At 46.0% G+C, this 24313-nt stretch overlaps 1 protein-coding gene across 5 annotated transcripts in view; it reads right to left on the reverse strand.

The window, feature by feature from the left end:
• Positions 1-1665: 1665 nt before the first annotated feature.
• FGF13 (fibroblast growth factor 13) overlaps positions 1666-24313 on the reverse strand; it is a 492131-nt gene continuing 469483 nt past the window's right edge. For all 5 annotated transcript variants that reach the window (XM_080831360.1, XM_080831364.1, XM_080831363.1 and 2 more), the window contains 2 exons: positions 4358-4556; positions 1666-3071 (listed from right to left, as the gene is read on the reverse strand). In XM_080831360.1, coding sequence (XP_080687486.1) covers positions 2935-3071; positions 4358-4556 — 336 coding nt within the window. In that variant the 3' untranslated portion in view covers positions 1666-2934. The remainder of the gene's footprint in view (positions 3072-4357; positions 4557-24313) is intronic.

The raw sequence follows: 24313 nt of genomic DNA on the forward strand, positions 1-24313 counted from the left end.
GTGCGCTAGTGCCCAGTGATTCATGGCTAACTTAACATAATAAAAAACAAAACTGCAATTAATGAGAAAGAAGAAATATGGACGTGCTGGCAAGGGCACACTTCAGTTTGAGCTGGGGATGGCACGCTTCGGCTAGAGGAGGCTTCTAAAGCACATTTGAGTGACGTTGATTCAAATTGGTTCTGATCAGCTGGTTTGGATGGAGAGGTCATCCCACTACATACTCGCTCCCCCCCATGTGTTCACTTGGACGACGGATGCTTGGAACATTTGGAAACAAGTCGCTGGGGGTCTGTAACAAATTCTTCTGTGAACTTGACCAGCTTATGACCGAAATCCAGGGCTATGCCATAGAGCAGTGGTCCTCAGACTGGGGTGGGCAGCAGGCTCGGCGGATTCCCAGGCTTAGCCGAAAACCATGGTGGTGGACCAACAGCACAGGTGACTCAGGAGCCTGTGACAGGCGTGGGGACCCCCACTCTGCCACGGGGTCGGTGGCCTGTGATCCTGCGGCTGCATGGCCAGATACTTTTCTTTATCCCAGTATTTTTCAAAGTCAAGCTGGCTTCCAGAACACAGGGCTTTTTAGAACTCAGGGTGCTAACACACAGTCTGAATCCCAAAGAAGGGAAGGGCGTATGTGGGTGGTTCCTGGGGAGTGGGTTCCCTGGAACTGGCAACCTCAGCACTACCTGAGAATTTGTTAGCAATCCGAAGTCTGGAGCCCACCCCAGACCTACTCAGTCAGAGACTCTGGAGGTGGGGGTCAGCATTCTAAGTCTTACAGGCCCTCTACCTGTTTCCGGTGTGTACCAAGGCCTGAGAGCCCGGGCTTGTCAACGTTTTCCAAAACCGTTCTTTCATCAAGCATGTAGCAGGGCTAATATTTTCTACCATCAAAGTTGTGTGTGTGTGTGTGTGTGTGTGTGTGTGTGTGTGTGTAGAAGTGTGAAAGTCTCACCACTTGAAGGGAGGTTGTTCTGCTGGCTCCTGAATTATTGATGTATTTAGGCACCGCTTTCTGTTAAAAACGACTTGAAATGGCTCAAAGAGAATGCTGGGCGTAACAGGCTCTTGCGGGGTATTGGGATCCCTTTTCACTTCTGCCAAGCTTCACTGCGACACCGGGGTTCTCGAATTGTTTATTGCCAGCAGACCTGAGCTATTTCTGAAGGATGAGAAAGCAAAAGCAGCCCCCCAGATAGTCAATAACCAAACCTTGAAGTTCCTGAGCAAGAGGGAGACAGTGTATCACTTTTCTCTACCGACTGAAAATTTCCGGGACTTAGCAAGGGGGGCGGTTGAGGGATTCCGCTCAGGGTCCGCAAGTATTTAAGCCTGGTGCCTTCTTCCCTCCTCTGAGAGAAATGAGCGCCGGAGAGGGGAACGGACAGTGTGAATGGCAGAGAGGATACGAGAACATGGGTGTCATCTGTACAATTCCATCACTGAACGGGAATGAGAATTCTCTGTTCCAGTCTGAGGTCCGAGTCCAAGATCTGGCACAACAGACACACTTTCAAGAGCAAACATGTGACTACGAATCCCTAGACTGTAGACTGAGGGCAGTGACCTTACATACGTAATTCAGTGTTTAGGTCCAGTTCCTCTGACAGTTAATGGCACGGGACAAACAATAAATACACGTTGAAGGATTTTTTCTTTGAATGAATATAAAGAGTTTATTCGGTGCGTATTTGGGTATACAACAACAAATATTAAACAACTTTTTTTTAACTTTTTTTTGTGCACAGGACAGAAAACTGCCTGTACATGCTATGTCCACTTTTGGAACACAGATTTTAACAATTATTAATGCACGAAATCTTACGTGTCATGCAACTCTATGCCAAGATTCCAACTTTCTTCCATGCAACAGATATGAAGATCTAAATGGAAACCTAGCTAAGTCTTAAACACTTTTCCAGAAGCAAGTATAAGTATATGTTGTTTAGGCGTAACCAGTCTTAACATTTCCTTGTACACGATATTCACATGCCAAATACAACGACGGGAGGACTCGTACATATACAGATAAGACATTTCTTATTTTAACAACACAAAAGATGACGTCACAGCTCCACAGTTTCTGTCTTTATACAAGAAGCCACAACAATAGTTGAACGTGATAACACAAATGGAATTAAGAGAAATCTACACTTGAGGATAATCTTTTTTCTTTTAAGTAATCTTTACTGACTGGGGTTGACAATACACCTCAATTTCTATGCACGGAATACAGCACAAGAACTTGACCAGAATACACTACAATTCTTAAAAAAAAAAAAAAAAAGGTAGAATCACAAGAACACTGTTACCTTGAGCCTGAGATGCCAATTCTGATTCAACCCTGAATTTGGTTGATTTGGATTAAGTGACTCAGAGTCAATAGAACCACTGAATTTCAGAAATCATAAAGTTGCACTATTACCAAAGTAAAGAATCAAGCGTAGATAGAAAACATTAAGCCAAGAAAACAACACAGGTCACATAATTTTGTTTGCCCCTACAAAACATTTAAGCAGTTAGTTTTGTTTTGTTTTGTTTTTATTTTGTTTTGTTTTCTTTGAAGAGCAATTGTGGTCTTTTAAATTTTCTTGGTTGGAGAGCAAATTTTGATCAGCATTAGTGCTGTGAAATGTTTTTGGCTTGTCATCCCCAAAGCACAGGTGAGATCATAGGAAAATTGGGCAGTCCTTCTCCAGGATTTAGTTCACTGACAAAGCTTGGCATTCTTTTGCACAAGCTCAATAGAAATTATGGGGCGTTAGTATGGATGATAAGAAGGTGTCACGGCAGAGAGACTAGTGAACCCTGCCTGTCTGTTTGGTGAACGTCATTGACGATTGTGAACTTTGGGGGGAAGGACTGCTAGAATTCAACAGCACCTGGAGGTAAGGTTCTGTTACAGAGCCCTTGTTTTGCCCTCACTGGCTACGTTGATTCGTTGTGGCTCATGGACTTGCCTCCGTTCAGCACGCCGGAGACACTTCTACTCTTGGTTGGGGTCCCGCTTCCAGACCGGGAGAACTCCGTGAGGTCGTGCAGTGACGGCTCCTTGTACATGGCCACTGGAAAGCAGAGAAACACTGGGTCAGAGGCCTTCGAGCGTGCACCCTGCGTGGGCCCTCAGCCTGTCTTCTGGCCACTCGGCTTCCCTGCTCTAGGCTGAACACGGAGAATGCTGCTTCCGAGGACTCCGCCGAGAAGCGACGGGCTCGGCTGGAGCAAAACCTAGTCTTTGGTGCAGTGGCGTGCAAAGAATTCTAATGCCTCATTCCCACCACTTATGGTTCTATACATGAGGGCATTAATGAAAAAATGCATTTTAGTAAAGCTCTTGGAAGTTTAAATATAATCTACGGCATGCCGTGCAAGCCAAATATTCGAATGTAAAACTTTTGAAAACACTGGTTTCTATCGTGCTCAAAAGGCTACTCTCCAAGAGCATAAATATTTAGCGCAAGTCGTAATGCAATACGTGGTCCGTGGTCATGTTGTGCTGCGAGTGACCCCACGAGCTGACACAGAGCACCCACAACGAGCTAGACACTGCGCTCAGTGCTTCAGGTGCATTACCTCGTTTAACCCCCCAAGAATCCTATGACTTGGGTGCTCTATCCATATTTTACAGGTGAGGAACACAGGTCAGTAATCCAGCTACACCCACCCAGTGAGGACAGAGGGGAGCTGGGATTCGATTCCAGGTCTGGCCACAGAACACAGGCCTCTGAGCTGTGCCATGTGGATTCGATTGGACCATCTGTCGCTACTCTCGCCTCCGTTCTGACTCCAAGCCAATGACCTCTAGGAGGTCTCGCTCTGCTTTGGCCACATCCTCGAGCCCATCTCCACCACGTCTCAGCTACTTGTAACATCCTTATCTTCTGCACCCCACTGCTCTCCCTCACCCTTGCCAACTGGCTACTGATCTGCCAATAATGACCGTAGGCCAAACTGGGAAACCATTGGGACAATATCGCTGGGTCCTTCCAGAGGGCCCAAGGAGCTTCGCCGTTAAGTGTTAAGCGCGCATACATTTGAGCATCTGTGCTTCTGTCCAGGGACCGTTTTGGCAAGATTTGGGGTTCTTGGCTGTCCTGGGTTAGCATTCAAGCCGCCTCCACAAGAGCGAGGTGTTAACTATCTATACATGTACTATGGGAAAATTAAAATCGGAAGAGTGGATGCTATTGTCAATGCTTCATGTCTTAAGTGTTATAAAACGTTACTAAATTTCCATATAATTGCCTTTAATGGGGAAGAATTACGCTCCACTTAAGCGAAGCATGATGACAAGGACTGCGTTAAGTAAGGGCACTCGTCCAATCCGCAGTTCCTAGCGCATCAAGTTTACCTTTGAGTGGTTTGGGCAGAAAGTGAGCTGCAGGCTTGTTCTTCTTCACGTGGTTTCCTTTCATGATCTCCCCTTCTTTGTTCAGACCCAGATACCACCCTCGGCCGGACTGCTGCTGGCGGTATATCATCGAGGAATATGTCACGTAATAATTTTCAAACACCGATTCTTTGAATTTGCACTCAGGTGTAAAATGTTCCTGGCAAGACAAGTAAATAAACCAAAGCTCAATATTTATAGCTCTGAACTTCATGGAGTCCTTTAGGAGCTCAGGACAGACTTTGTTCAAGCCTGTATGATCAGCGCTCTATTTTAATGGCATAAACTATTACCACTGGAAACCAAGCCTATATATAACTATATATAATTCACGTGATGCTTTGTAAAAAGCCCTAAGTGCAAGTGCCCCTGATCAATGATTAGCTCTCTTTGTAATAAGAGAACGGAAAAATTACAACGAGCTTCATAACTGTAATATATTGGACAAATGCAAGAGCTAAAGATCGGAAAGATCAGAATAAAGTTGTCACACGGCACTTTGTTCCCTTCGGAATTAAATATGAGAAAATAAACATTTGGTCCTTCTACTTAATGTTCATAGGTTCTCCAGTTACCACGCGCAATGACTGTCAACTGCCCGAGGCTGAAATGTGTTACCCTGTGACATTAGTGGCTGCCTCCATTTCTAGAGGGATGCTACAAAGAAAGGCGACCTTTTGCTGTTAGGTAAACCAAATCGATTTGGTTTTTAATCATTGGACCTTGACTTAAAAAAGAAAACAAAAATTCTCCCCTCACCTCATCCTTGTCTTACAGTAATGTTTACAAGCAAATCGATAGAGAAGCAAGGAATTTACGGTAATTCCACAAGCAGACATGAGAGAGCAGCCCAGGGGCCTCTGAACCCTGGAATGGGATTTCTGCCATGTGCTTGGCCCTGTTTTCTCTGGATCTGCCCATACAAATGAAGGGGTCCTGATCCAACAGACTATTACAGAAAAAAAAAAACAAACAAACAAACAAAAAAACCCCAAAGCCTTCTTTCAAGTATTGTGGATTTGTGTGTATGAAATAAACGGCCATTAAAAGTGGCCATTTGTAAGCCACGTGAAATGAGCAGCAGATTCTCATCTCTAAGGAGCCCATGGAACAGGGGAGGGTCCATCGGCAGTGGGAGTCGAGGAGGCGAATGCTAGCTGAACGCCATGTGACCGCGGCACCAAGGAAGCCGTTTTAGATATTTGCTAATTTGCTGAGATGCTCATCAGGAAGAACTGCTCATAAAACCCTAGAAAGAAAACCACCTCGTAAAATATCATCCGCTTTCTGGACACCAGCCCTTTCTGAACCATGCCTTCGTGGTCCTACCGTCCTCTGTTTTCACATCAGATGTCAGTCTAAGCAATGCACAAGCCAATGACACCTGCACAAGCGAATCTGAAGTTCTCTCACAATCTCGAGTCACTTCAGCGAAGACGGACTGGTTCCTCATATGGGGCAGCCTTTCTCTGAAAGTGAAGCCCCATTTTCTTTTCTTTTGGGAATCCACAGAACCTGTTTCGCTCCGCAAGCTCACCAAGTCTCCCCCTCTGGCCTCCGCGGCACTGACTGGAGTCACCTCTGGGGGTTATTTCAGCCTAGGGGCATACTCGGTAAGTCCTTCAGAGAGTCACACAAGTTCCACCTGCGCAAGAAGAAATGGATTTCCAAGGCAACGATCCCCTGTAGGAAGTGGTGTTCCATTTACGGGCTGCGAAGACTCCCTTTTGTGGGATTCTCAACAGGGAAATCCAGTGTATGCCTATAAAGAAATGTGACTAGAAGTCTCCACATTTCTTCTAGCGATGAGGACAGTTGGTAGAACGTTGCTGAAATTCTTTGGGAGTAAAGTCACCATTTGTAGGGGGCGCCTGGGTGGTTCAGTCAGTTAAAGTATCTGCCTTCAGCACAGGTCTCAGGGTCGAGATCAAGCCCCACAAGGGGCCCCACGCTCAGTGGGGAGTCTGCTTCTCCCACTCCCCCTGCTTGTGCTTTCTCAAATAAATAAACAAATAAAATCTTAAAAAAAACAAACAAACAGAAATCACCATTTGAGGGAAAAAACAATCTCATCCTTAGAGGGTGAGTTTTACTTTTATAAAGAGTCAGAAAACATTAAAAAATAAATATGGTGGGGGTGCTTGGGTGGCTCAGTTGTTAAGCATCTGCCTTCGGCTCAGGTCATGATTCTGGGGTCCTGGGATCGAGCCCCACATCAGGCTCCCTGCTCAGTGGGAAGCCTGCTTCTCCCTCTCCCTCTCCCTCTCCCCCTGCTTGTGTTCCTTCTCACCGTGTGTCTCTCTGTCAAATAAATGAAATCTTTATAAATAAATAAAATAAATACGGTGAACAGCAAGTGTGATGGAGGTGAGTGATTCTGTGTAGGTGTGTAAATACTGTATGGCGGACTCCCAGATGGTGGGGTGGGATGACTGCTGAGGCAGGTCCCCCCAAAAGGGCTGCAGTTAACGTCTCGTGCGATGGCAGCCTTCACGGATTCATTTCCTTCACGGAAACACATGGTTTCCACCAATCCTCTGCACTGCGTGCTAAAAACTTCCGAAACCTTCCCAGGTATTCCCAGCAGTCGGCCGTATGCCCAGATGATTTGGACACGAGGTGTGCTGCCACTAAGTACAGAACGGGGGACACAAAGGAGGCGTTTCATGAGAACGGAGGAAGCCCAGTTTCACTCTGACTGGGGCACTGCGGAGGGGCGGGCTTCACGGAGAGGGTGTTATTTTAGGTGAGCTTTGAAGGGTGGGTAGGAATTCAAAACAGAAAGAGGGGAAGGATACTATTTGAAGGAGACACAGTCGCTCGAACCCCCACTTCCGTGTCTCCCCTGTCTCCGTCATTATCGCCCACCATCCTACCCTGGTAGCTGCTCTCGCTTCAAACTTCCCGGGACCCTGAAATTCACCAACCACAAATCCCTCCGGCCCATGATCTTCACCTTCCATTTCCACTGCTACTGTTCCAGCTGGCGCCCTCCGCCCTCTCTGCTGGCCGCTGTCACTGACCTCCTCTCCGGTCTCTCCCTTTCTGCTAGCACCTTTCCCTGCTAAAGCGACATCCCCTTTAGGAACTTTCGATGGTTTTGCCTGGTTTTACGGTTTAAAAACTCCTTGATGCGGCATCTAAAATTCTCCATGATTCAATCACTACCCTGACGTCAGCCTCACCCTCACCCTCTGCCACAGGGTCATGTGCACCTTTGTGACTTTCCAGAGGCCACTCATTTCCTTTGTTTATTAGAACGTCAGTCTTCTGCCTGCCCGCCTGCCGGCTGGCTTTCCTCGTGTCCTTCAGGGCCAAGCTCCGATAGAGGATCTCCCTCGGTGGGAACCGATTCTACGCGGATTTATGCTCCCTTAAGCCCCAACGACACCTCTAGCTCGCCCCGGGGCTCAGGCCTTGCAGGAGCGGCTCCAGATGGCAGGGAAGTTGTCTTGTTTTCTGAACCCCCCTTCTCCTCTCGCAAAGGACTGTTCATGCTGCCTAGCGTGCGGCGGACCACTCCGCTCTTGGTTACAGGGTTTGGATTTCGGAGATCCAGATTTAAGCCCGAGAAACTCCGGAATTCAGAAGTACCAACCAGTAAAAAGTCTGCAGGGAACTTCCTTAATACCATATGGAGTCGGCTGTCTGCAGAAGGAGGCAGTCAGTGCACGGACAGAGCCTGTATGAGCGATCGCGTATCTGTTAAGAATAACAGACACTACGCAGATACTGGCACCTACAACATTAGGAGGAAAAACTTGGCGATTGTTACAACTATTGAAAAATGGCAAGGAAGGGACTCAATGAACTGAATGCTCTGTCACATCCTGGCAATTTCTTAGTCATCACCACTAAATTTGGACTCAGAAACTCAGTAGAGAGGAAAACGAGGCCAAAAAAAGAATGTTGAAGCAAACCAGAGGAGTGTTCTGTTCTCTGTGTGTGACACTGTCATTTTATCCTGTGTTGGAATGAGTAGGCAGAAGAGGCTTCATTTTTATCCAGTGTGGAAGAATGTGAACATCCCACCCAACACAGGAAGGACTAGCGAAGGGAAGAGGGGTACGGGTGCGTCTCTGTGCCTCAGCAGTGAGTCACACAAAATAACAGGTACTGACTGGGTTGACCCTCTTGGGGAAGCCCTATCCGGAGGAGGCCGGGCAGATGTGTGGTGAGGAATCAGCCTCCTCTGACGGACGCGAAGATGTGCAGGAGCGCTCTTGAGAAAGGTACCATCGTGGCCTTGACACACGGCAGATGCGAAACAGACGTAGCATCACCCTTCTGGATTTCACATGCAGTAGATAAAAATCTGCTATCATGAGAAATGAACGAGAGGTTTCAAAAGATGCCAAGTGTTCCCTGCGTGGCTTCTAAGAAGTTCCCTGGCATGAGAACCAAAGCAAAGGGGCTTTACATCTTATAACTTTTTATGCATTGATTTCTCCTAAAAGTTGTTTCTTGCACGTATCGGTATTTTTTTTTCCAGAGGAATAACATCTTTTTAGTTCATGAAAATATAATCAATCTGTCTTTAAATCTCCTCTGTATCATCATCTCTGTTCTCCTTGAAGTTCAAGGTTAGTTCTTTTCTCAGTGGATACTGAACCCTTTTATCTAAGGAATCCATACTGGTTAGTTATCATGATTGTATCTTGGGTAAGGAAGAAGGATCTATGCTGAATAAGCAGATCCAGGAGCAAAATCTAACACTTCTTTTTACCAATGTACTCACTTTATTAAGGGCAAAATTGGTTTTTGGAGGTTGAAATATCGTTGATGAGAAGAAAACATCTGAAACCCTCCCCATCACATTCACAGAACGTATTGGAGATTACTTACAGCCACAAATGGTCACGGTTCGCCACCACTAACCGGGGCTTATGACCTCTAGGCAGACTCCGAGAGGCAATGGCGAAGGGATTCACGCCATCCCGCAAATAACGCCCAGATTCAACGGCGGGCCGCAAGGCAGATTTGCCCCAGGAACAAATGGCTTTGGACTTGTGTAAATTGCCCTTTTTTCTTAGGGTCAGAAGGAGCCACTGCACCCTGGGCTGTCCCTGACACTGGGAGCCAAGGACGGAGAGGGTGCCGCAGGGTCAGCAGCAGCGCGGGCTGGGACAGCGGTCTGGCCGAGGGGGGCCAGGCAGGGCATGTGTCCCTCAGCGGGTGTTGAGGCTCTGAGGATCGCCATGTATCCTGTAAGTGCTTCCTTTTAACGCATTTCTCTCGAGAGGAATATTTTTTAAGCGGGCCGCATGAGTTCCCTCGGATCTAATGAGAGTAACAGTCTGCTGAGGTCATCCATATATCAGATGGCAACACGAAGCCCTTGGACTTGGACACAGCTGGTGACAGCAGCGTCGTACATCCAGGGTAGCCTTTCACATATGGACGCGCTAAGTGCACGCGTCCTGCTCTAGAGGAGAATTTCCCAATACATTCTGTCTTATTCACACATAACGCTTTGTAAATCAGGCTCCAGAGAACACGGAAACCAACACAGTTTATAGATACATGAGTGGGCTCTTAAAGACACTTAAAAAAACAAATGTAGTAAAACGACTTCTTCCTTTCAGCGGGTTCTATAAACATATTGTAACTACTCATCTCTCCCTTTAATCCTCTCGCTTGGTCCTGTCTTCCAGCCACATTTTCAGTAGCCTGACAATCCAATTAATTTAACAATTACCGCCAAGAGCAAGGGTCACTCTTTGAATTCTGAGCCATGTTCGGACGACAATTAATTTCCTAGATTTAAAGTTAGCAGTTACTTCGGCACGTCTGACTCATGCCTGTCAATTATTCCCCAGACTAATGAAAATAATATGCAAATTAAAATTCGATTTTTGACTCCGTTAAAAGATTAAAAAAAATAGATTCTTAAAATACAAGTCAGACCCATGGGGGTGACGCTGTAACTACCTATATTCTCTCTATAGGTCTCCCCTCGATCAGTGATTTCAAAATCCAGGATTAATTATTATATTCAGGACTTTGATGTTCTCTCCCACGGTACATTTGATGTGAATGAACTTCATTATTATTAAGATCAAAGAACGGGAAGGGAGAGTTTGGGGGAGAGGGAATCGATACTCACCTGGTGCACTGTAGCTAAGCAAAATTATTAATTCATGATCAACAGACAGTGGTTTGTTCATTCAAACAACCTCTGGACTGTGAGATCCTTGAGGGCAACTCCTAGCATAAGGCCTGGCTTACGGTCCATGATCAATACACGGAGGATGAGATAAATAAATGAAAGATCGGAATAACATATGAAGGGAGCTTGAAAGCTCCCGAGTATGGATCCCGAAAAGGGCAAAGTGTGTCGCGCTGAGCATAGAGGACTGGTTTAGAGTAGACGCTGACAAGTCAGAGCCTGCCTGCGAGGCCAGGGAGAGCAGGTGCTAAAGGGAGGAAGGGGGCCGACAGATACACTCAACTTGAAAAACTGGAGAGGGAGGAGAGGAAGAGAGAGGAGGGGGGTGGAAGGAAAGGAAGGAGAGAGGGAGGGAGGGAGGGAGGGAAAGGAAAGACAAGAGGGAATAATAAAGACATAACAGTGCTTAAGCAGCAAGAGTAAGAGATTTCCTGCTAATAACCAAGATAGGGGCCTTGAACTTCTACTCTTGCCCTCTGGGTCTGCAAATAGCCAAACATTTCAAGTAAGTTCTATCAGCTTGAGTTTTGTTAAAATGGGTTGGGGGGTGGGGAGGGACTACCCGTCCTGCTGACCTGCCTGGATCGTTGTACGAGGACCCAACGAGCTGAGGTGTGTGAAAACAGCTCTCTAAACGTGAAATGTGGGATGATTTCTCAAAATACATGGCCAGAAAACCAGGGCTAAATAAATACATTCTCATTTCTTTCCAAGGTTTTTTTTTCACTCTGGAATCCATTTATAGAGGGTCTGCTTATATGTGTTTTATTAACATGGGAGAAAATAAATTCTGCCCCCAAATTAGGACTGCCCATGAATTACACTTTGTGTTTAGTGCTTTCCTCCGAGCCTGCTTCCCAGAAAACTGTTCCGCCTCCTTTCGCTTTTCATCAAAGGCTGCCGTGCTTCCAGCCACGGCGCTGAAGAAACGAAGTGCTTACAAATGGGCCTCGTGAAATACCATGCAACCAAATGACTTCTGAGTACGTATGCCATTTAGCAACCCTTTGTAAAGAAATGCAAATTATAATTAAGAAAATGGATATGGGACGGTTTTTCCTTATATGGCTACAGTGGAATTTCTTGGTAGCACTTTCATACTCCGAGATAGTTCATAGACACTGTGATTTATCTTAGGTTGACCCCATAAAATATGCCAGCACAATGTTGCTTTTTCTCAATTCTTTGCAAACCAAAATGACAAATATATATGTGTGTGTGTGTGTGTGTGTGTGTGTGTGTGTGAATCAATGGTCTGTTTAAAACAGAATCAGGACACAGATCTCACCATATTTTAGGCCTGGAGTTCATTTAGTCCAATCCAATTGGCCTCTTCTGGATTTTCATACATTTCTGTAAAGCAGTCTCACACCGGGGACTACCCAGACTGCCAAATTTTACAAAGCGATTTTATTTATTTATTTCTTGAAGATTGTATTTATTTATTTGAGAAAGATAGAGAGATTGAGAGAATGAGTGGGAGGAGGGCTAGAGGGAGAAGCAGCCTCCCCACAGAGCAGGGAGTCCCTCGTGGGGCTCGCTCCCAGGACCCCGGGATCATGACCTGAGCCAAAGGCAGACGCTTCGCCGACTGAGCCACCCGGGCACTTGTGATTTGTTTTATTTTTATAAACACTGAAATAAGCTAGAAAAAAGCAGGAGACAAAACAAAAACAATGCATCCCTTACAGAGCCCAAGAGGGGCTGTTGTTTTTGTCACAATACTAAAAAATTATGTGATCCAAAGGCCTCATTCAGTTCCAAACATGGTCAGCAAATAGGTTTTGCAAAGGAAGTAACTTGCTACTATTTGTAAGTGAGATGGACGGGCCACATGTCTCCAAGCCTGCGTAACTGGTTCAAGACAGTGTTAGTGCGACCCACCCCCTTGCAGAAAAATACAGATTGTTTAGGCCACGTGATTAGGGAGCGGAAGACATCCTTCATTTTCTGTAAGACAAACTGTAGAGAGACGGTGTGACCAGCATATTAATTTTCAAATCTCACTAGATTTAATCTTCCTGTTTCACAAAAGTCTGTGGTAAAGTAACCTTTTTTCTTTTTTTCCAAGGGAAGAACACTTCTCTCAGCTGAATAACTCCCTAACAGTCTTTTCTTGTCTATGATGTGCATTAACTCGGGATGTGGGTTTTTCCTATAGAACGGCTGACCTATGTGTTTTGAGAGGGGAATCAGATATCAGATACGCTTTCTAAAAATAAACTTCCAGGTCTTCTGGCTGCTTTCTAGAATTAATTTGTGCCCACTGGGCAAATATTCTCTGTTAACTATGGCACTTTCTCATTTGCGGCCGTGCTCTTCCGTGTAATAACTTCAGAGCGGGATCTAAATCCATCTCCAAGAGAAGACCTGGGAAGTATCTTTAGTCAGCAGGAGCAGGAGCTTAATAGGTTGTATCTTTTTAAAAGGCTGTTGCAAGCTCCTGTCTGAAAATTCAAAGACTGGGGACGCTGGAAACTTTTCCCAGAGATCTGGTGACTTGTCATGCAAAGGAGAAAGGTTCTTCCCGCATAGATCAAATAAAAAACCGTGGCAAGGGAAGGGGCCTATTAAAAATGAAATCATACCAAGATGGGTGCACAAGACGTTCTAGCACTTCCGGCCATTTGGAGGCTCGTCATTTTGATTTGTGTCGGAGAGTGGTTGTGTTCAATGAGAGCGGGTCTGTCTGTGTGGAAGAGGGTCCCGTGCAATACCCAGGAGTCTGCTTCTTCAAAGACTTTCAGAGAAGGCTTCTTATCTTTTTTTTTCTTGCACAGGTCGGAAAGCGATGCTGGACGACACGCACTGCTCAAATGCAAGGCACTAACGCGTGCTTGCCATCGCACACCAGAAAACCTGCAACTGCGGGACAAGGTGCAGAGGCCTCATCTATGAAGCGAGGATGAGAAAGGTGTCACGGAGGGGTAGTGGCCCGCCACATCACACCGCGCCTGCGAATTCCTTCCGGGGACAGGAAGTTACAAGGAGAGTCATCTTTCTATGAAGACAGTACCTTTCTCTCATTTGCCCCTTGAAAGGAGCTAACAAGACTTACCCAAAGTCTGAAGGGGGTAAAGGTGGCTCGTTCAGCCAAGACACAGAGGGAAGAATTCATTCTGGACCCCTGCTCTCCAGGAACCTACCGCGGGCCGAGGACCACAAGAGGCCCCTGTGTGTATGTCGTGATCCAGGTGTGTCTAATTCATCTTGACCGTGGCTCTCTGTGGTAACTCCATACCTCTGGCCTGAGAGAGGAGTCTCCCATGTCACAAGCGATAAAACCACAGGTCGCAAGTGTACCCTTTCACACAAATCGTTGTTGCACAGACAGACGAGAGCTGCGAGGTCAGATCTTTAAATGGCAGGTGCAGTATCTGCGGAAGGCCCAGGCCTTCCTCCTCCTCGTGGGCCCTGTCTCTGGGGTCCCTGAAGAGCTCCGTTCAATCCTGCCTCTCCCGCTGCCCAGATTCCCAGCTTTGGGCCATCTACCTGCGCTCTGCACCTGCACCCATGAGAGGCGCCCGGCATCCCGGGCCGCACAGCGGGGATCGCGGGGGGCGTGGAAGGTGGCGAGCACAGGTGCACGTGCTCACGGCTATGGGGGCCCTTCCCTCGCCTTCACGTGCAGTTTGTGTGACAGAGAAGAGATGTGGCATCCTCGCCACCCCAACTTGAAACTGGCATGAAAACTAGCGGTTGGGGGGCGCTTGGCTGGCTCAGTCGGTTGGGTGTCCGACTCTTGATTTCGGCTCAGGTCGTGATCCCAGGGTCCTCGGGTCGAGCCCCGTGTTGGGCCCCAGTGGAGTCGGCTTGAGATTCGTTCTCTCTCCCTCTGCCCCTCCCCCTGCTCGCACACTCTCTCTCTCTCTAAAATATGTAAAATTTTAAAAAGAAAAAAGAAAACTAGCAGTTGTCAGTGAAAACAAATGAGTGGGGAAGCACCTTTCCACTTCTGGGAGGGGCTCACATTACACACTAAGCGTACGCGTGAGAATTCCTTTCCGGAGGGGTTCCTTTTCAAGACTAACAATACATGAGCTTTGAATTTGGGGCTTAAAATATCCTAAGATTCGAAAATTTGCATCACTCTAATGTGTATCAGTGGAACCCACATGATATTTAAGAGAATAATCCGGTATTAATGGGCCAAATGACATTTGCATGTCTCATTTTAATTACTATGCCACGGAAAGTACAACATTATTATCTCGCTTCCTTTGTTCTAAACTATTGTTTTGCCGATTCTACTTTCATAGTGTAGGTTACTAATAACAACAATAATGAAAAATCTAACAGTACCTTACGTTTCAGCACTGTCTACTTTTTAAAGTTTTTGACAACTGCTTCAACAGTTATGGCATTCAAGTGACAGATAAGGGACAGTTGAATAATGATGATGATAACAAAGGTAATGATTATAATAGATTTTGGTCGACGTTTTTCTTCTCTCTCAAGAACTCTTTTTACGGTTGAGAAAATGGAACCAGAGATGCTAACACACCGGAACCTGGTTTTCCCATGTTCTTCCGAGAGCTCCAGAGCAGGGAAGCAGTTCCTTCTAGAGGAAATCGGAATGTGTTTCCGGTAGCTGGTGTTGACAGGGGAGCAGCCCTTATCTTCAGGCAACCTGAGCTCTCAGGACGCTTCTGGGGCTGCAAAAAGCCTTTGGATGGGCAGCCCTAACTGGTCCTGGAAAGGAAGAGCCTTACCACCAAGCTTAGGCTAAGCCTGTCAGTCTGTCTCAGCCCACTGCTTCCTCCAGCTCGCCAGATAGCTTTCCACTAATGCGTGGATTTAAATTCTCCCAGATTATGCCACGGAAAGTTCATTCTACTGTAAAATGTTCATGACTGAATTTTAGCACATTTGGTTTTTTGTTTTGTTTTGTTTTCTTTCCAGTGACCTCTCTACCCTAGGAGGTTGTCAGGGATGACCCCAGGGCACGTTTGCTGAAACTAGGCTTTTGCCTCTTGAGGTGCAGATGTGGGTGATGGGAAGGAGACACGGAGATTGATCTCATAAGGTGTGTATATGTGTGCGCATGCGTGCGTGCACGCCTGTGTGTGTTGGAGAGACAGAGAGAAAGAGAGAGAGAGACAGAAAGCAGACGTGCTGGGAAGAGAGAGACACAGAGAGAGAAAGCTGGGATGGGGGACAAACAGAGAAAGACAATAAAAAGTGAAAGTCAGTGTGATGATTTGTTTTTCCTAATTCTATAATCCTGTGACCTTCGAGAAATGTCTACCACCCCTGCACTCCCCACCAAGGTTTAATGGGGAAGGTGGGAAATTGAATTATCTTTCCTCTTTGGGGAAAAAAAAAATCTGTTTCCTGTCCAAACTCTCAGTTGTGCTCAGAGCTCAGGGTAAAATCTGAAAGGCCACCCAGGGCCAGGCCCGTTCTCCTGTGAAGTGAGTATCTGTACAGAGGAGCCAGACAGAAGAGTAAACCTATTTCTTCCTGGGATTTTCCTATGTGTAATACGCATAACTCTGAAAAAGACAATGACGACAAAGAGATCCAGGCCTCTTGAAAAACTGAGGATTACTGCAGAGAAGTCCTGTGCAGGTTCATTAAAATAAGACACTTTGAATGAATGCCGCCATCATAAAGCGGATTATATTTTCATTAAGGGCAATGTAACGCTCAGCTGTGTATCTATGTGGCAGTCAACACGACAACAGTTCCCGACTTGGGACCAAAGTGCCGTCGCCAGTGATGCCATGCGCTCTCACCGTCACGTGAGAAACCACCGCAGTGAAGCCTGGATTCTAAAAATGTGCTTTTCAGGAGTGTTGACACCACGTACCCAGCCGTGATTCAAAAATAAGCTTTGGGTAGCTTAGCTTAAATTCAATTTGGTTTGTTCTGTCCCGAGATACTGTAACATTTTTATATTAGATTTTTAAAAAGGGTTTTGATGACCTTAAATTATGAAAAGAGGCAAATTATGGTTCCTTATCAAAATACGTAATTAAAATTTTCAAATATTTGTTCCCTAAGTGTTACCGTAGTTGAAAACACAATGCAGGAATATAATCTAAACTATGAGAATCTATAAAAATGATTAATACTTCATAAGCTTTGCACAACCATGACCTACTCGGAATAATTTTTGGCTTTCATTTTCCGCAGTGTAGACTGGTAAAGCATTTGCATGAGAATGCAAAATGCATAAATTATCCCTGCAGGGAACACTTAAAACTTAAGGTAATTATATAGCATAGAAGTGGTTTCAAAGAACTCAAACAAAGTAACAAATAATTCTACAGTCACCCTTTAAGATGATTATTATTCTGTGCTTCCCGTGATCTCGATCATGAAAATCCCTCTCTTTACAATTACATTCCCATTATCAATTCTTACTTTGTTCTTTTACCATCACGCTCTTACAGCTGGCCCTGAAAATTTGCATGCTGTAAAAGCTGAACTAGACAGCTAGTAGAGATGAATTCTCCGGTTATATTCATGCTGTGAACAGAACCATAACACTCCCTTAATATATCTTATCATTGCACTTTTATACTAAACACGCATCCAAATCAAGTCCTATTTTTTACATTCCTCCTGTTCAAAATCTTTTAATGGCTCCCTGCTGCCTACAGGATAAACTCCAAACTCCCTGGTCTGGTGTTCAAGGTCTTCCACAATCTCGCACGTGTTCCCCTACAACTCTAGCAGTTAACATTCCTCCACTTAAGCCAGACTGGAGAAATGAGGCCAGGACAGAAAGTAGAAGGGATCTGTCTTATGAATGGGCAAGTGTCTCCTCCAACCCACTGGCTGTGCTTTGGAGTCTGGGATGGTCACCGCAGTGACAGAGAACCGCTGGGTCATAGCGGTACCATAAGTAACCAATCCCCACCCCCCCCCAAATTTCTTCCTTATGTTCTGCACTATTATGATTTTCATTCAAAAAAAAAAAAAAGGAGCTGAACTTCTCGAGCCTCCAATCTGCTTCATGTCATGGTTCCGTGCACCATGCATGTAATTATTTTGGGGGCCACTTGCTAATAATCAGCCCCTCTTTTTTCCCCACAGCACACAGATGAAAAAGAGACAAATGTCAGTGTTGTCAGAAACCTCCAGGCTCAGCGCTGGCTGGAATGCAAAAGCACTTTATAACTGATTATTTCTGAAGAGTTTCCCCAGCATCAAGAAAGGGGGTAATGAGATTATATCTGAACAGAAGAAGGCTCAATTAGTTCTCTCATGCTAATTTTTACCAGGTGGCTGGGGATGAAAAATCAATAATGGGCAAATAAGTGGTCCAAATTACTTAAAAGGTAATCGAGGGGGCTAAAACCACAAATGTTCATGATGTGTTTGTACCTAGTCTTACGGCTCGTAATGGCTCCATATGAAGGTTCTGCTCAATGCACGTGACTGGTGTATGAGAAACCGTATCACCAAGGAATCGCGCCTCCAGGACTCACATCAGCAGTGGGATGGCGTCTCCTTTTTTTTTTTTTTTTAAAGATTTTTTATTTATTTATTTGACAGAACGAGATCACAAGCAGGCAGAGAGGCAGGCAGAGAGAGAGAGAGAGGAGGAAGCAGGCTCCCTGCTGAGCAGAGAGCCCGACGTGGGACTCGATCCCAGGACCCTGAGATCATGACCTGAGCCGAAGGCAGAGGCTTAACCCACTGAGCCACCCAGGAGCCCCTCCTTTTTTTTAACGTCTCCGAATAAACTGGGGATGCTGCCACATGACCGTGCCTCCTCCATTCCTCAGCAGTAGGAGGGTGCAAATGACAGACACACCTTCCGCAAGAGAAAGAGAAGGCTGTGGCCCTTTGAGGAGATCACAGTCCTCAGAATGAAACTGCTCCACTTAGCTCCAGACACAACTGGTGAGATGCAGGAGTCCATCTAAAATATAGTTGACTGCAAGGTAACAACTGTCAGGGAGACAGGGCGGACCAGAGGCACAGAACTCTACCCGAGTTATTTCTCTGGGGAGAGGAGTGGGTGGGGGTGTGTGACATCCAATTCTCCCCTCTCCCTCCCCGCTACAGGTCCATATTCTCTGTGCTCTGGAACCCACCAATGGAGAAAGGAGATGCGGCCCGGTTCTGTGCTTGATTCTCAAGTCCCAACGGTTCAGGGGAGAGAAGACAGTCAGTCCCAAGTACTGGTTCGCAGCAAACAAAGCATTTTCAGAGGAGCCTTGCTACTCTACCCTGTTCTCCTGGTAAAGCAGGTAAAAGCTCGGGCCCCGGAAAAGAGTTGGTTTGTGTACAGAATCCCCGTGCGGAATTTGTCTGGTGAGTCACAGCTTCTACAGACAACGTCTTTATATAATACCTATTGTTTTGCCAGATGTGTGGTATCATCTCTGGCTGACTGATGAAGAATGATTATTTGAGATACTATTTTATGGGGACAACACTCATTTAAGTCAACAAGGATTTCTTGAGGGTCTGTCATGTACTTTGTCCTTCCTTTGGGAACAGAGTCGCCTTCCCCAGCCCGTTGTCCAGAGAGCACTCCCCGAGCTGCCGCCAGAAGTCAGGCAAAGCCCCAAGCTGTGTCCTCATAGTCAGAGACGACAGACCCAAACTGACTCCTGTGGTCTACATTGGCCCAACAAGATAGAGACCTACTGTAACAGCTTCCTACGAGGATAGCGCAACCGAGCATTTCTTCCCTTCGAAAATGACGCATTTGTTAATTTCATCGGTTCCAGTTACATGTTCTGGTGTCATCAGCAGTGGCAGCTAAGCATCTGTCACTCGGAAAACGTGTGGCTCTCCTGGGTCGAGAGAGATTAGAATGGCAAGAGCTAAAGTCGGAACCTAAAAACAGATCCTTCAAGATCACACGAGAGTGACCGAAGTTGCCAGGATGACAGTGTCTGAAAGAACACGGAAGTCACCTATCCTCTGACCAGCCGGACACGCACCAATGTAATCACAGGAACCACGAGCGTAGATGAGAATAAGGCCCCATTTTGAAATCACTGTCCTGCATGGAGAGATTACTAATATGCCAATCACCAGAAACAACTCGCTTTAAACACGGTGGTGCCCCTGAAGTTGCAATCTAGTGAGAGAATGTTTGCAGAATTTGGATATTTGCTGAAACTCATAGGGGGCAGGAATGAACAGGGAGGCCAGAAGCTAAGTGACCTGAATGAAGGGCAGGACAAATATTCCGAGTAAACACTAAGAGAGTTTCCAACCTCCTAGCTCTGGGGGTGGCTGCAGCAGCCAGGCCCAGCTGTCAGGGACTTCGCTGATTTTCCAGCGTTAGAAAGGAACAGAAGAAGGCCAAACAGGTGCGAAGCCATTAGAACTGCAGTGTTTAATCTTGCACAAATACCTCCGATGACATGTGCAAATGGGAAAGCCAAGGGATGGGTGTGCAAACAGCAGCCGCCGGAGGGTGGACACGCACACGAAACCGGCGTAAGAGTGGCTGCAGATGACAGATCTGTCTTCTTGGCAGCATGAACTCTCTGTCCTTCTAAATAGTCTCACCGTTCATCCACAGTTGCTTACCGTATTTTGAGGAAGCAATAATAGGTTCAATTTTCCCTGAGCCTGAGTCACAGCCTGGCAGTAAATTAGGTGATCGGGAAGGTGCGTTATTTCCTTGAGGCCACTGAGCCGTCATTTAAGGCGTAATATGCTTGCTTTGGTTTATGAAGATGCTACTGACTCACTTCAGCAGGAGTTGTTTTTCCTGCATTGCTGATGTCTGAGTTAAATTAATGTACTCGTTTTTCCCTCCTTGCAGTGGGGATGGGATGGCCTGAACTAATTACACGTTCTTGCCAATTCCACGGTGACCCACAGAGTGAATGCTCCTCCACGCGCCACCTTCCAGCGGCTTCCCGTCTCACGTAGAGTCAGAGCCAAAGTCCTCGCCTTGGGCGGTAAGACCACACACGCTATCCCATCCGGACTACTTCCTGGTTCTCCTCTGTCACTTGCTCTCTTTTGCATTTTATGTCGGTCACACTGGCTTCCTAGCTTGTCCCTTGAACACGCCACACATATTCTCCCCTCAGGGCCCTTGAATTTGATGATTCCCTCTGTCGGGAATGTTCTGAAGCCCTCCCTCTTGTCTATCAAACGCCACCTTCGCAGAGAGCCTTTCCCTGACCACCCTATGCAGAAGTTGTCTCTACCTCTCAGCATGCCCTCTCCCCATAATCCTGCTTGTTTATTTGCCAAAGCAAATTACGCATTACTTTATTTATCCACCATCTGTCCACCAACTCTAGAACATCAGCTCTACAAGGGCAGGGACTATGTTTCGTACCCGGCTGTATTCCAGTATGTGGAACAGTGCCTTCTGCTCTGTAGCTGTGCCATAAAAATCCACGCAATGAATAGATGGGTGACTCCTGGTGGCCTGATAGATTAAAGGGACGAGTTAGTTCAGATTATTAAAGCCTTTGCGTAAGTATTAAAAAATCAGAGCCATCCCCAAATTATATTCAGGCTCCCCTTGTTACTGGGGCTTTCGTTTTCACTGTGGTTACGATCTGCGTTATAATTATAAACTAGCATCTCTGCCCAAAGAAACGAAATAAACCTTTACTCAAACTCTCTGGAGCTATACATGAAAGGTTACTCACAAAAAAGGGTGGGTTAAGATGAAAGGAAATAGCTAAAAAGAATACCTTTGAAAGTGTGCCTGCCAACAGGTAATTAATCACTGAAAGCGGCAAATCCTGATGGCTAGTAAATTTCAAGGGCTTATCTCGGTAATATATGAAAGTGCAATCTTCTTCTCAACATATGAGGAATGTCAGTTCATTGTATGAACAAAAGAAGAAGTGAAGAATACGTATTCCCAACGAGAATGCTATTATTTTTGATGATTTCGTTAAAATCCATTAAAGAAAGATTAAAACACTAAAAAATCAAGAGAAGGTTAGCCAGGGACCTCGTGTTTAACTCCAGTGCGTTTTTCATGGGGGCTTAGAACCCGATACGGTCTGTGCAGAACTCGGCTGTCTCTAGCTACACACGTCCCTCTGTCTGGAATGGTTTTTCAGAGTGTAAAATAAGTCATAATCACATTTCTTTGCCATGGACCCCATTTTGTCTTCAACTCACCGAAACGAAGATGGAGATTTTTAAAGAAGAAATAAATGCCACAACTTGTTAAGTAAGTACAGTGGGCTAGAAGACTCACTTCGGTGCCCTACTTCAGACAGTCTTTAGAGAAAGGAATAATTTGAAAGGAAGCACAGTGAACGAGACAGAGAAGAGAATGGTTTAAATTGTGAATCGCATTTGACATAAATAAACTTACTGGATTCTAGCAACAGCAATAAATGCAAAGCGTACCCCTATTCCACTCACCGATGACCACGGCCACCGGAGGCGAGTGGATAGGTACTCCAGGACTCCACGGCAATGCTCATGAGTATACCCGTAAGTAACGAACCAAATGCCTGGGGTGGTTTAGCCCATAGCAGAGGTTCAGGAAGAGGTTTGCAAGACAGTGTCTTTGGGATATAAACTACTGAACTCGATCGTGGACCTTCGTGAGACAGTGAGGCAACAAGCGTATCAGGCTATAGTTGGTCTTTTCATGGAAACTGGTTTTTCAGATCTGTTTACTTCAATCAAACATCTTGGTTTGTTGTCGATTTCCGTACAGTGGTGAAAGGAAAAGTAGATAAATGATCCTAACTAAGACTAGTAGCAAAAGGCTGCCCGTTAAGGCGACTTGTATACTGGTTGAGAGAACAGCCTTTCAAGCCAGAAAGCGGCAGAGTCATGATTAGAACTCAGGTCTCACCGGGTAACGTTGGGCGCAGACCGGAACTTCCAAGCTTAGTTTTCTCATCTTTAAAATGAGAAAAAGAGTACTTTCTTCATCGGGTTGCTGGGAGGACTGATAAAAAGAGGTGAAGATTTGTAAAGGGCTGCCTCGCTCATCATCAGGTAGAGAAATTTCTAAGCAGATGTTTTAAACTCAGGACCAAAATGGCAGTATTGTAGGGCATCTGCATTGCTATAAGGCACAAGTAGGGCGTGCCTGAGTGCAACCCCAGCGCAGTGCCCGCAGCTAACAGCCCGACGTCCCTCCCATGTAGAAACCAGGCGGGACTGACAATCCATTTGCGCCTGCGATCAGCAGCAGCTCTGCTTCTCGGGGGCTGATCTAGGCATCTGGTTCCTAAATGGGGTGGTGGCAGGTGAATTCGTTTTTGGAGTCAATTCTGTTTTTCTCTGTCCTTAATCAGTCACCCTTGGAGCACAGGTTAGGAGCCTCCACCTTCTGGAATTTTTTTAAACAATAGTTTGTAAACATCTGGCTAAGAAATCCCTGGGTTTTTTTTTTTTTTTTCTTTTGTAGGATTTCTCTGGGGCTGCTCTTCCCCTCCTCTGCTCTTTCTCAGCTTTTGAGGAGTGAAGCCGCCTTCCTGTTGCCAGGCAATGAATTGCAAGAGCTTCACTTTGGATAGTGACTACTAAAAATGTGTCTCATTCTAGCACACCTCCTTCTTGTCTGCGTCCTCATTCCGAGGCCTTTCGGGTGGTTTCGTTCATACCCACGGCTACGAATACCGTTACGACGCCGCTCTGCAACCGTCATCTGGCTGCAAAGGGGATCCTGGGTAGACGCTCGGCTGTAATCAGCAGTTCAAAGTCTGTTTCCTCCACTCGATTACAAGCTCAGAGAAGGCAGGGGCTGTGCTGGCCAAGTATCGGGCAATCAGCGGATTACTGCTTGGATGGATGTGCGGAAACACACTCACACACACCCACACTTATTCAGGATCTTACCAACTAGTAAACCCAGGGAAGCTGAGATTAGGTGTGTAATTTGGTGAGAGCAGGGAAAGTGCCCATGCCTCTTAGGGGCTGCTGCCCCAAGCAGATTTTAGCCAGGCAGTCGGGATAATGCATAATGATCGTGAAAGGGTATTTATTTACTGTCCAAGCAAAAGGGTTTGCAAATTAATAGCTAAGTGTGATTATTAGGTGGCATCCAACCCCAGGCTCACATGTGGAACATAACTGGGAATATTAATGCTTCGCATGTATTCGCAGCACCTACACTGATTGTGCTAACCCTATGTTTTGAGCATGGAACTAGACAACACACACCTTCTTCGGGGAGCACTCCCGCTCTGTGGGAATCATTCAGTCCCTGTGAGGCTTCATTCGTCCATTCAGCAAACACTTACTAAACACCTACTATACACACGAAAATTTCAGCTGCGATGCTAAGCACTAGGGATAGAGCAGCGAACGGCATGCAGCAATTTTCTTCATCATCGTTCACGGCCTGGTTAAAGGAACAGGACACGGCGCCAGGATAATGCTGTTTGGCAAGGTGAGTGCTGGAGGTGAAAAATGCAAAAAAAAATGGTGGTGGTGGTGGTGGTGGTGGTGGGGAAACACAACCTCTTTTTTCCATCCTCTGTGCAGGTACTACTAAACCGTAAGACGAAAGATGGACAGACACTCTTCTGAAGGCTGGAAAATCGGCACGACGTGCAGGCAAATAGAGATGGCTGGGCAGTCTCGGCTGTCACAGACACATCCCTGCACACTCAGAGCTCGATCCCCAATTATCGGTACAATGACTTCTTTATATTGTCCTTCTTGAACAAAGCCCCGTTCTTTACAAATTACAGGAAATCAATCTTAGCATAAACAAAGCTCATTAATTGGCATATGCTAATTGACCACCTACGGGCAGGGTACTACTGTACTAGATTTTTAGAAACAAAGGAAAGATGTAGTTGAATCTTTAGTTTTAATTTTGA

This window comes from Martes martes (assembly GCF_963455335.1).
Source record: "Martes martes genome assembly, chromosome: X".
Classification (NCBI taxonomy): Eukaryota; Metazoa; Chordata; class Mammalia; order Carnivora; family Mustelidae; genus Martes; species Martes martes.